Source organism: Gorilla gorilla, chromosome 1 (assembly GCF_029281585.2).
Source record: "Gorilla gorilla gorilla isolate KB3781 chromosome 1, NHGRI_mGorGor1-v2.1_pri, whole genome shotgun sequence".
Lineage (NCBI taxonomy): Eukaryota > Metazoa > Chordata > Mammalia > Primates > Hominidae > Gorilla > Gorilla gorilla.
The window spans coordinates 7,717,569-7,730,888 of NC_073224.2; the positions used below are offsets into that span (position 1 = coordinate 7,717,569).

The window sequence follows — 13,320 nt, forward strand, 5'->3', positions numbered from 1 at the left end:
TGTCTTGTGGCAATTTAATTTGTAGCCCTGTCAAAGAACCTAGAAGGGTGAAGGAAAGCCATTTTCCCTACCCTACGAGCACATAGATGATAATATACCTTTAACTAAAATTTAATTGTGTAGAACAATTATAAGTTTGCAAGTGAATTTTCTAGAATTTAGGAAATATTTCTGTAGAAGGATCACGGCATGTGTTTTCACTCTTCTAGTTTTACCTGAGCTCAATCAGCCTAAGTCTTCTAGAGGCATCCTTATAGTCCAGCAGTCAGCTTTATTGACCCATGGACGTAAAGGAGGCTGCAAATCACAAGGATCACAGGGCATCTCATTAAACAATGTAAAAGACAATTATTTTAAATTTGGGGAAGGGTGAAGTTAAGGTGAAATTTAAAAGAAGTGATTTAATAGGCGGAAAGCAAAGAAAGCTCCTTATGGAAGGTCAACATCAGATCTGGACACAAATGTTCTTTTTCCTTGGAAACTACAAAATTAAGATACATGAGAAATTTTGTGTTCAGAAACTTTTTATCTGAAGCTCTGCTCCTCGAATAGAATGTGAGGTTGTATGTCTCTGTCAGTGTGAATTAGGTACTCCTAGAAAGGGTGTCATATTTTTTTCTTATCCATATGATTGAAAACAACAAATTTCTGATGTGAAAGATTTTTAAATAAGAAATTTTCTCAGTGAGAAAACAGTTATCACTCAAAGAAGGGAATCATTATGACAATTTACAACTCCAACACGTCCTTGGGTAAAATTGTTTTCTGATATATTTATAACTGGCTTTTTCTTCCCTTGCTATTTTAGTCTGATGAACAGCCAGGCAGATTTTTTTTTAATTCAGAGATAATTTTAAATTTCTAGTTATATCATGCTTCATATTACTTAATTATATTTTTAGTTAAGGTCATTTGTCCAATTTTATTCTGTTTGATTTGTTTTAAAGAGTTTTTCACAAACTTGTTGAACTTATTAAATGGCTGTATTTGCTAAAAACTCTCCGCAAGACAAAATACTTAGATTAGCGTATATAAAGCCCAAAGAGATATCCTTTTCCTGTTCCAATAACTTTACAATTTAGTTGTTTAAATTAAATAACTGAAAACATTCTGAAGTCATCCATTTGGAAAGATTTAGTGCAAGGGCATCATGTCTTTTTGAACTAGCCCTAGATACCTGAGAGAGACTACATCTCCCAGAAGATTCATCCGTACACAAGCAATTACTTAAAAACAAGTGGTTTCCAGAGTCGTGCCAATTATGATGAAGAGAGATGGAGAAAATACAAAACAACAAAAGGGAAGTGGAATGGAACTAGGACAGAATGGGGTCAGAGCATAAGAACAAAAGGAAACAGAAAAAGACTGAGTTCAAATTTCAAAGATTATGAAAGTTTGAGTTAATAAAGGAGTAATGGATTTCAACCGAAGGAAGCACACTATTAAATAGCAAGATAATCAAAGAAAAACAGAGATATAGAGGGAATAATTGCAATCAAAATATATTATTTTTAAATAAAGAAAATCATGGAATAAAAAATGAGTAAAAGTAAGGTCAAGAGACAAAGCTTTTGGAGTTTATGGCAGAAAGAATTTCAACTGGGTAAGTGAAAAGGGTGATTCTGCATTCGACAAGTTCTGTCCAGTGTTTCATCAATGGGTAATTTCTAATTTTTTTTTTTGAGACAGGGTCTCACTCTGTCACTCAGGCTGGAGTGCAGTGGCGCGATCCTGGCTCACTGCAACCTCTGCCTCCTGGGTTCAGATGATTCTCCTGCCTCAGGCTCCCGAGTAGCTGGGACTACAGGCATGCACCACCACACCTGGCTAATTTTTGTATTTTTAGTAGAGAGGGGGTTTCACCATGTCACCCAGGCTGGTCTCAAATTCCTGTCCTCAAGTGATCCCCCCGCCCTGACCTCCCAAAGTGCTAGGATTAGAGGTGTCAGTCACCACGTCCGCCAGATGGGTAAATTTGTAATCACAAAATTGTGGTATATGATTGATCCATTATAGTATTCAATCAATACTGAAAACCTCCTGAGAGTAAGAAACAATTTTAATGTAGGTGTTTTTAAATAAGATATTGCATTTTCTATGAAAAAATAACTGTCATATTATGTATTTAAAATTATTTTTCAGATGTAAGAAATTAAAATTACTTATACTCAAACAAAAAAATTATTAAAAATTCAATCTACTTATATAAGAAAGATTAATCTGTTAGATAATCTGAAAAATTAAAAGGCAATTTACTTCAACCTAATAAATCAAACTATATTTTTCTCTGATTTTTATTTTAAGCTCTTGTTAAGTCACATCCACAGATTTCCATTTAGGCTATCTTAGAAGTAAAACTAGAAACACTCGAGTCTAGAGCAATATATACAGGTTTTCACATGTGGGGTTGATCATCATGTGCTTCACGTAAATATTAGGTCATGGTATCTGACAAATTCAGCAGCAAAATTAAAAGTAAAATACGAAAATGTCATTTCATAATATGGTTCTGGATATTTATTTTATAATTTTTAGTTATCAAAATGATTTTTGAATTTTGAATATAGAAAATTATGAGTATAATTGCCTTATTCACATTACTCATAGAAGTTAAGAATTAAGATAGAATTATTTCATACTAGCTTTTCAAAATAGCTTTGCCCAGCGATTTCTATTGGAACATAAATTAAAATATTTTTTAAATCTGCCAATCAGATGCCGTAGGAACCTACTATAAAAAATATCTGAAAGCCTCAAGTTCAAAGTGCTTTGGCTCCAGAATCAGACATCTTGGACTGACAGTCATGGCTCCACTTTGAATAACTTCTTCAGCTTCTTTGTGTTTCGGTTTTCTCATTTGTGAAACAAGTAGGATAAAAGCAAGCTAATAGGGTTTACAAAGATCACGTTAGCTAACAGTCTAGTGACTGGCAATTCACCATTCACTATGGTAGCTACTTTTTGCTGTTCTTAACAATGCTCCCTGATGGCCTTTAAAGAAAAAAAAAATGGATTATACCAAAAGACATTAACAGTTGACACTGGCACTTGAATTCAAAAATAGTTATTACATGTACGGGTTGGCCGTGAATGATACATATGTTGGAATATATTAGCTTTAAGAAATCTGCAAATCTATTATTTAGTATTTATTGTTAAAGAACACCTTTTCTTTGTGTTTCTTATTCTATGTCACCCATCAGTATCTAGGGCATTTTTTTCTGTATTAGGGTAATGAATTCATAATCTAGGCTCCTTTACCAGTGTAGAGGAGGAAAAAAATATTTTCCTTCTTCCCATCTTAGGTTCAGTGGGTGGAATCCTGCAATTTAGACTAACCAAAGACATATAAGCAACAAAAAAACAGAAGTTTATTGACAAGTGCGTTGCACGTACACACGGGAGAATTCAGGGATGAGTAATTCAAAGAATTGGTTAGAACTTGGTCTTATATAGTATTTTAACAAAAATACAATAAATTTGTAGAGAAGCGACAAGACAAAGGAAGGGGTTCTCAGGGGTATGAATTGTGGGAAGGTAGATATATGGGGAGATTAGTGGAATATAAGGGTTATTTAAGCAAGGTCTGTTGAGTATATTCCTCTGTTGCCTTCTCTAGGACGATAAGACCCTAGAGTTGTCTTTGGTGATTAAAAATCATCCAATCCTTCCTGGTAGAAAGGGGGCGGCCAGAGAGTTTTTCTTGTGTCTCTCTATTTTTTGTCTTTCACAAGTGTCTTCAGTTCAAAATAATCCAGTGCCAGAGGAGCACATTTTATGGTGGCATACTCTGAACTTCTTCATTACCCAGTCAAGCAAAGCTGCAGATTTATTACCTTTTTATAAAATGAGAAAGATGCTAGATCCTTGCTTCTCAGTGTATGGTCCTGGCCAGTGACATTTGGAAACATATGAAATGAAAAACCATAGGCTGTATGTCAAGGGTGCATTAATCAAAATTTGCATTTTGGCAATACCCTTAGGTGATTCATGTGCCCATTAGAGCTTGAGAAGCACTGCTTGGAAGCCGCTTCTGCCGTCAATGAGGTGAAGCCAATGTATGCACCGCTTACTTTGTAGACCCATTTTACAGTCTAACTGCCCTTAGCGACAGTGGATACGTGCAGCACATTTGGGTTTATGCGGGAAACAACATTCGGCGTCGGTGAACGCGAGGGTACGACACATGACGATGGAGAGAGAACATTTCTATTTATAAGGGAATTCCTAGAATGAAGCCGCCAAAGTCTTCACTGTCTTTCTTCAAAACTCTGTCTCCTAAACATAGGTTTTGGTCACCTGTACGTTTGACAGTAATAGCTTCCCAATTGACCTTCGAATTTACAGACTCTATTCTCAAAACTAGTGCTTAGAAATAAACTATGAGAATTTTAAAAACTGGTTTCACAATGATTTTTTGCCCTTCACCTGCTTTCAGTGTACTCACTTCCAAGTGGGCATCAGGATTTCCTAGATTGTTAGCTTCAGTGTATTGTTCAATATGGAAATATATTTTTTTGATGAGAAGTATCTGTCATATAATGTTTAAACATGAAATCATCAAGAGAAGACAAAACTCATTTTGAAACTAATTTTAAAGTTACCTTTGGTGACTTTTGAACATTATTTTTGAAGACAAATCTTATGAATTAGATCAATTTAGAAGCTACAACTGCTAAATACGTATGTGACTAGAACTTAGGTTTAGTGGGCCAATTTCTAAACAAAGACAAAATCACATGTTTCGGCCAGGGGCATGCAGAGTCTAGTTAAAATGTAGTAAATTCAGTCAGCGCTTTCTGGGTTTAGATGTAATCTGGGACTGAGCTGGAATGTGACTCAGAGTGGGATGAAGGCAGAAAGACTGGAGTTGAATCTTGGAGCTGAAATGTAGCTATCAGTGCAGTCTTTCCAGAATTGCTGACATTTTTTGCACATTTGTTTTCTAAACTGATAATTGGTTATAATAATACATATCTCACTGTTTCATTAAAATAACTGATATTAACTATGCCTCCAAACACAGAGCAGGCATTCAATGAAAGTTACATCATATCTCCAATAATTACATTTAATTATTGGAGCTCTTTCATGAATCCATTCTTTTTATCTTTCTAGGACTGTGTGATTGGGTTAAAGGGCTCAGTGCGGGGACTCTGTTTTCTGGTTTAAGTACCACAATGGACACAGGCAACAAAACTCTGCCCCAGGACTTTCTCTTACTGGGCTTTCCTGGTTCTCAAACTCTTCAGCTCTCTCTCTTCATGCTTTTTCTGGTGATGTACATCCTCACAGTTAGTGGTAATGTGGCTATCTTGATGTTGGTGAGCACCTCCCATCAGTTGCATACCCCCATGTACTTCTTTCTGAGCAACCTCTCCTTCCTGGAGATTTGGTATACCACAGCAGCAGTGCCCAAAGCACTGGCCATCCTACGGGGGAGAAGTCAGACCATATCATTTACAAGCTGTCTTTTGCAGATGTACTTTGTTTTCTCATTAGGCTGCACAGAGTACTTCCTCCTGGCAGCCATGGCTTATGACCGCTATCTTGCCATCTGCTATCCTTTACACTACGGAGCCATCATGAGTAGCCTGCTCTCAGCGCAGTTGGCCCTGGGCTCCTGGGTCTGTGGTTTCGTGGCCATTGCAGTGCCCACAGCCCTCATCAGTGGCCTGTCCTTCTGTGGCCCCCGTGCCATCAACCACTTCTTCTGTGACATTGCACCCTGGATTGCCCTGGCCTGCACCAACACACAGGCAGTAGAGCTTGTGGCCTTTGTGATTGCTGTTGTGGTTATCCTGAGTTCATGCCTCATCACCCTTGTCTCCTATGTGTACATCATCAGCACCATCCTCAGGATCCCCTCTGCCAGTGGCCGGAGCAAAGCCTTCTCCACGTGCTCCTCGCATCTCACCGTGGTGCTCATTTGGTATGGGTCCACAATTTTCCTTCACGTCCGCACCTCTATCAAAGACGCCTTGGATCTGATCAAAGCTGTCCACGTCCTGAACACTGTGGTGACTCCAGTTTTAAACCCCTTCATCTATACGCTTCGTAATAAGGAAGTAAGAGAGACTTTGCTGAAGAAATGGAAGGGAAAATAAATCTCCTCTGCCACAACAGATGTCCTGTAAATGGTCTCTGCATCTGTACAGAGGTTCCAAGTAAGAATGTGGAGGAATAGGGCAAATCTTTCTTGGTACACAGAGAAAAAACAAACAAACAAAACAAGCAATACTGTATTTTCTATACATTATCATGTATGATAAAAATGGGAGGTTTTGACATAAGCAAATGGGATTTTTAAGCAAAAAATAATTATACATTGAATTGGGTTTGCTCTGGACTTTGGTTTATAAATTAGAGACATCTGCAATAAAAAGAGTGCTTTGGTATATCAACTCTAAATTCTTGTTTCTTTTTAAAGATTAGCAAAATTGTCTTAGTATAAAATATTGAGAACTACATTTGTGGAACACGAGGGAAGAGAAATAGGCAAAGGTTAAATGAATTAAAACATGTAACTGAAATTAGAGTGTGTGCACTTATTGCAGCATAGTATTTTTTGATAATGTATAGTAAAATAGACAGATATGGAATTAGAACTTGATCATTACAAGGTGCCACATTTGTTTCACAAGGATAGTGAACAAAGCAATCCAAAAAGTGGATGATGAAAAGTAGATAAACGGGACTGCAGGAGAGTTTGAACAAAGCAATAGAAGTTTCTTGCATAACAATATTGATCATAGAAAAGGAAAAATACTAAAGATTCCATTGTCAAGTCAGCAAGTATAGAACATCCAGTGGTTTCAGGGAAAACATAACCATAGGAAACAATAATTGTAATAACTATCTGATTTTCCTCCAAAGTACTGCATTCCACAGAAAGCAAAATACTTTCCTTTTCAACCACCAACACATGATAGGTCCCTTCTCCTCCCTTTCCTCATTATTGTATGGCTGTGGAAAATGGGGGCTCCAGCAGGCTAACATAGGCTGCAGGGATATTCTGTTTGTCTTACTCATATTGACTCACATGTGTACAAAGTAGACAAAGTAGTCTGCTTCTCAAAGAAATGCCTAAGGGGCTGGATAGAAGCTATTCTTCAGGCCTGGCGCAGTGGCTCACGCCTGTAATCATAGCACTTTGGGAGGCCGAGGCGGGCAGATCACCTGAGGTCAGGAGTTCAAGACGAGCCTGACCAACATGGAGAAACCCCGTCTCTACTAAAAATACAAAATTAGTAGGGCGTGGAGGCGCATGCCTGTAATCCCAGTTACTTGGGAGGCTGAGGCAGAAGAATCGCTTGAACCCAGGAGGCGGAGGTTGCAGTGAGCCGAGATCGCGCCATTGCACTCCAGCCTGGGCGACAAGAGCGAAATCTCTGTCTCAAAAAAAAAAGAAAAGAAAAGAAAAGAAGCTACTCTTCAGACCTTGCTTGTTTGTATGATTTGAAACCCCTTCTGGTTTCAAAAGTAAAGTGGTATAATATAGAACAAGAAAGCTATATGTTTGAAGAAAATAGGGGAAGATATCTCATTGTGAGAATGATGCATATTAACTTTCAGAAGTTGTATCTATGTCGAAAGTCTACCTCTTAAGATACCTATGATGGTTAATACTGAGCGTCAACTTGGTTGGATTGAAGGATACAAAGTATTGATCCTGGGTGTGTCTGTGAGGGTATTGCCGAAAGAGATCAACATTTGAGTCAGTGGACTGGGAAAGGCAGACCCAACCTTAATCTGGTGGGCACAATCTAATCAGCTGCCAGGGAATACAAAGCAGGCAGAAAAACGTGAAAAGGAGAGATTGGCCTAGGCTCCCAGCCTACATCTTTCTCCTGTGCTGGATGCTTTCTGCCATTGAACATCTGACCGAGGCAACAGTGGTGGCCTCCCCTGATGCAGTTGCCAGGCAAGATAATGTTGATTCTCCTCAGCAGCCACCCCCAATGCCTCTGTTTACTTCCAGACCTATAACTAGACTAAAGTCGCAGTGGGTCCCTAGAGGTGAGGTTGAGAGTGTGACCCTTGAGGAGCTGTGCTACACTCAAAAAGAACTGTTTGAGTTCTGTAATTTATATAAACAGAAATTTGGAGAACAGGCATAGGAATGGATATTAAGGGTATAGGATAATGGTGGAAGGAACATAAAATTGGATCAGGCTGAATTTATTGATTTGGGCCCACTAAGTAGGGACCCTGCTTTTAATTTGCAGATCAGGGAGCTAAAAAAGGTTCTAATAGTTTATTTGTTTGTTTAGCTGAAATATGGCCCACTGTGAGTGAGCTGGAAATGCCTGATCTCCGTTGGTTTAATGTAGAGGAACAGATCCAAAGGCTTAGGGAGATTGGGATGGTAGGGTGGATTAGTCACTTTAGACCTACTCATCCCAGCTGGGAGGGTCCAAAAGATATACGCTTGACCAATGCCTTGCGAATTAGATTTGTGAGGACAGCACCTGCATCTTTGAAGAGCTCTGTAATTGCTATTCTCTGTATGTCAGATCTAACTGTGGGAACTGCAGTTACTCAACTACAAAATTTAAATACAATGAAAATAATTGGATCCCAAGGAGTCAGGGGCTAAGCAGCAGCACTCAACTGTAAAAGGCAAAGTGGGTGTAGCTACCTTGAAGGGGAGGCTGGGTCCCCTTGAGGAGGGACCCCACTACATTGCCAACAATTTATGCAGTGAGTCTTTCTCCCATCCTTCCTCAAGGAGACCTCTGCTCTTTTACCAGGGTAACTGTACGTTGGGGAAAGGGAAATGATCAGACATTGTGGGGACTACTGGACACTGGTTCTGAGCTGACATTGATTCCAGGGGATCCAAAATATCATTGTGGACCTCCAGTTAAAGTAGGGGCTTAGGGAGGTCAGGTAATTAATGGAATTTTAGCTCAGTCTGACTTACAGTGGGTCCAGTGGGTCCCCAGACTTATCCTGTCGTCATTTCCCCAGTGCCAGAACTTAGCAGAACTTAGCAGCTGCCAGAACCCTCACATTGGCTCCCTGACTGGTAGGGTGAGGGCTATTATGGTGAAAAAGGCCAAAAGAAAGCAATTAGAGCTGCTCTACCTAGAAAAATAGTAAATCAAAAACAATATTGCATCCCTTGAGGGACTGTGGAGATTAGTGCCACTATCAAGAACTTGAAAGACGCAGGGGTGGTGATTCCCACCACATCCCCATTCAACTCTCCCATTTGGATCTTGGAGAATGACAGTGGATTATTTTAAGTTTAACCAAGTGGTGACTCCAATTGCAGCTGCTGTACCAGATGTAATTTTATTGCTTGAGCAAATTAACACATCTCCTGGTACTTGGTATGCAGTCATTGACTTGGCAAATGCGTTTTTCTCCATTCCTGTCGATAAGGCCCACCAGAAGAAATTTGCCTTCAGCTGGCAAGGCCAGCAATATACCTTTACTGTCCTACCTCAGGGGTATATCAACTCTCCAGCTTTGTGTTATAATCTTATTCAGAGAGATCTTGATCGCTTTTTCCTTCCACAAAATATCACACTGATTGGCTACATTGATGACATTATGCTGACGGATCAAAAGAGCAAAAAGTAGCAAACACATTGGACTTATTGGTGAGACATTTGCATGCCAAAGGATGGGATGGGAAATAAATCTGACTAAAATTCAGGGACCTTCTACCTCAGTAAAATTTCTAGGGTTCCAGTGGTTATAGGGCCTGTAGAGATATTCCTTCTAAGGTGAAGGATAATTTGCTGCATTTGGCCCTTCCTACCAAGAAAGAGGCACAATGCCTAGTGAGCCTACTTGGACTTTGGAGGCAACACATTTCTCATTTGGGTGGGTTACTGTGGCCCATTTATCAAGTGTCCTGAAAGGCTGCCAGTTTTGAGTGGTGTCCAGAACAGGAGAAGGCTCTGCAACAGGTCCAGGCTGCTGTGCCAGCTGCTCTGCCACTTGGGCCATATGACCCAGAAGATCCAATGGTGCTTGAGGTGTCAGTGGCAGATAGTGATGCTGTCTGGGAGCCTTTGGCAGGCCTCCATAGGTGAATCACAGTGGAGGCCTCTAGGATTTTGGAGCAAGGCCCTGCCATCTTCTGCAGATAACTACTCTCCTTTTGAGAGACAGCACTTGGCCTGTTACTGGGCTTTGGTGGAAACTGAAAAATTGACTATAAGTCATCAAGTCAAAATGCGACCTGAACTGCCTATCATGAACTGGGTGCTTTCTGACCCATCCAGCCATAAAGTGGGTTGTGCACAGCAGCATTCCATCATCAAATAGAAGTAGTATATACTTGATCGGGCTCCAGCAGATCCTGAAGGCACAAGTAAGTTACATGAGGAAATGGCTCAAATGCCCATAGTCTCCACTCCTGCCACCTGCCTTCTCTCCCCAAAGCCTGCACCGATGGCCTCATCAGGAGTTCCCTATGATAAGTTGACAGAGGAAGAGATGACTAGGGCCTGTTTCACAGATGGTTCTGCATGATATGTAGGCACCACCAGAAAGTGGACAGCTGCAGCACTACAGCTCCTTTCTAGGACATCCCTGAAGGACAGCAGTGAAAGGAAATCTTCCCAGTGGGCAGAACTTCAAGCAGTGCACCTGGTTGTGCACCTTGCGTGGAAGGAGAAATGGCCAGATGTGTGATTATGCACTGATTCATGGGCTGTAGCCAATGGTATGGCTGGATGATCAGGGACTTGGAAGAAGCATGATTGGAAAATTGGTGACAAAGAAATCTGGGGAGGAGGTATGTGGGTGGACCTCTCTGAGTGGACAAAAACTGAAGATATTTGTACCCCATGTAAGTTCTCAGCAATGGTTGACCTCAGCAGAGGAAGATTTTAATAATAAAGTGGACAGAATGACCCATTCCGTGGACACCACACAGCCTCTTTCCCCAGCCACCTCTGTCATCACCCATGTCTTTGGCCCATGGACAAAGTGGCCATGGTGGCAGGGATGGAGGTTACACATGGGCTCAGCAACATGGACTTCCACTCACCAAGGCTGACCTTGTTACGGCCACTGCTTAGTGCCCAACTTGCCAGCAGCAGAGACCATCACTGAGACCTCAATATGGCACCATTCCTCAGGGTGATCAGCCAGCTACCCAGTGGCAGGTTGATTATATTGGACCTCTTCCATCTTGGAAAGGTAACTTCCTTCTTAGCCTGTTGACTTAAAGATAGGAGGAGCCCAAAGTGTCCAAGTGGCAATCTTAACTTCCAGTTTAATAGGATCATTGTTGTGTCTCCTGGTGGCAGCATTCCTCCCTCTGGAACAAAGACCTCTAGACAAGAACAACGTAATATTGTGGGAATAGGAAGCAAAAATTTTGCTACTGTATCACTAGGAGTGATGGTGAGTGGTGCCACTTCCATTTCCACCCACTGAATCCTGGATCCGTGAATCCTGGCTATGGGAGAAACAGTACCATATATTGGACGCTGATTCAGAGCATACATGGCCTTCTGAAGAACTTTGCCCCAGCCCTGCAAAGTACTGTCACCTAGTTGGCATTGTAATTGTGACTTGAAAAGGCCATTCCCCCGTTCTATCAATCCAGCTGCTTCAGGATGATGGGGAACATGGTAAGACCAGTGAATTCCATGAACATAAGCCACTGCTGCACTTCTTCAGCCATAAAGTGAGTGCCTTGGTCAGAGGCAACGCTATGTGGAATACCATGACAGTGGATAATACATTCTATGAGTTCATGGAAGGTAGTCCTGGCAGAAGCCTTGCTTGAAGGATAGGCAAACTCCCATCCAGAGTAAGCGTCTGTTCCAGTGAGCACAAATCTCTGCCCTTTCCAAGATGGAAGAGGTCCAATATAATCAACCTGCCACTGGGTAGCTGGCTGATCACCCTGAGGAATGGTGCCATATTGAGGTCTCAGTGATGGTCTCTGCTGCTGGCAAGTTGGGCACTAAGCAGTGGCCGTAACAAGGTCAGCCTTGGTGAGTGGAAGTCCATGTTGCTGAGCCCATGTGTAACCTCCATCCCTGCCACCATGGCCACTTTGTCCATGGGCCAAAGACATGGGTGATGACAGAGGTGGCTGGGGAAAGAGGCTGTGTGGTGTCCACGGAATGGGTCATTCTGTCCACTTCATTATTAAAATCTTCCTCTGCTGAGGTCAACCATTGCTGAGAACTTACATGGGGTACAAATATCTTCACAGTTTTTGTCCACTCAGAGAGGTCCACCCACATACCTCCTCCCCAGATTTCTTTGTCACCAATTTTCCAATCATGCTTCTTCCAAGTCCCTGATCATCCAGCCATACCATTGGCTACAGCCCATGAATCAGTGCATAATCACACATCTGGCCATTTCTCCTTCCACGCAAGGTGCACAACCAGGTGCACTGCTTGAAGTTCTGCCCACTGGGAAGATTTCCTTTCACTGCTGTCCTTCAGGGATGTCCTAGAAAGGAGCTGTAGTGCTGCAGCTGTCCACTTTCTGGTGGTGCCTACATATCATGCAGAACCATCTGTGAAACAGGCCCTAGTCATCTCTTCCTCTGTCAACTTATCATAGGGAACTCCTGATGAGGCCATCGGTGCAGGCTTTGGGGAGAGAAGGCAGGTGGCAGGAGTGGAGACTATGGGCATTTGAGCCATTTCCTCATGTAACTTACTTGTGCCTTCAGGATCTGCTGGAGCCTGGGGTGATTGGCCCAGACTATCAAGATGAAATCAGTCTACTACTCCACAACGGAGGTGAAGAAGAGTATGCATGAAATACAGGAGATCCATGAGGGCATCTCTTAGTATTACCATGTCCTGTGATTAATGTCAATGGGAAACTACAACAGCCCAATCCAGGCAGGACTATAAATGGCCCAGACCCTTCAGGAATGAAAGTTTGGGTCACTGCATCAGGAAAATAACCATGATGTGTTGAGGTGCTTGCTGAGGGCAAAGGGAATACAGAATGGGTAGTAGAAGAAGGTAGTCATCAGTACCAACTGTGACCCCATGACCAGCTGCAGAAATGGGGACTGTAATTGTCATTGAGTATGTCTTCCTTCTTTTGTTAAAAACATGTTTGTGCATGTATACACTTGTATTAAGAAAATATCTGTATTTTATTTCTTTTTTCCTTTATCATGTGACATAAAATTTATTGACTTCATATCAGCATTTAAATATTGTTAACTTTATGTAATAGTATTTGAGTTGGGGATTGGTGTGTTTCCAGTTGTATGAGGGATAGTTGTATTATGTTAGGCATAATTATGACCTTATTATTGTCTTTATTTGAAGATTAGGTATGATTTCAGGAGATGTGTATGGGTTCAAGTTG

At 41.2% G+C, this 13,320-nt stretch overlaps 1 protein-coding gene across 1 annotated transcript; it reads left to right on the forward strand.

Annotated features, from left to right (window-relative positions):
• Positions 1–1,287: 1,287 nt before the first annotated feature.
• Positions 1,288–6,500, forward strand: OR6F1 (olfactory receptor family 6 subfamily F member 1). The gene is made up of 3 exons (XM_004028723.4): positions 1,288–1,603; positions 3,984–4,047; positions 5,119–6,500. Exon 3 carries the CDS (start codon positions 5,181–5,183, stop codon positions 6,105–6,107), a length of 927 nt encoding a protein of 308 aa, XP_004028772.1. The 5' UTR covers positions 1,288–1,603; positions 3,984–4,047; positions 5,119–5,180; the 3' UTR covers positions 6,108–6,500.
• Positions 6,501–13,320: the final 6,820 nt, after the last annotated feature.

Excerpts from the sequence above, each read along its gene's own strand:
- OR6F1 (XM_004028723.4), top strand. The coding sequence starts at position 5,181 with ATGGACACAGGCAACAAAACTCTGCCCCAGGACTTTCTCTTACTGGGC.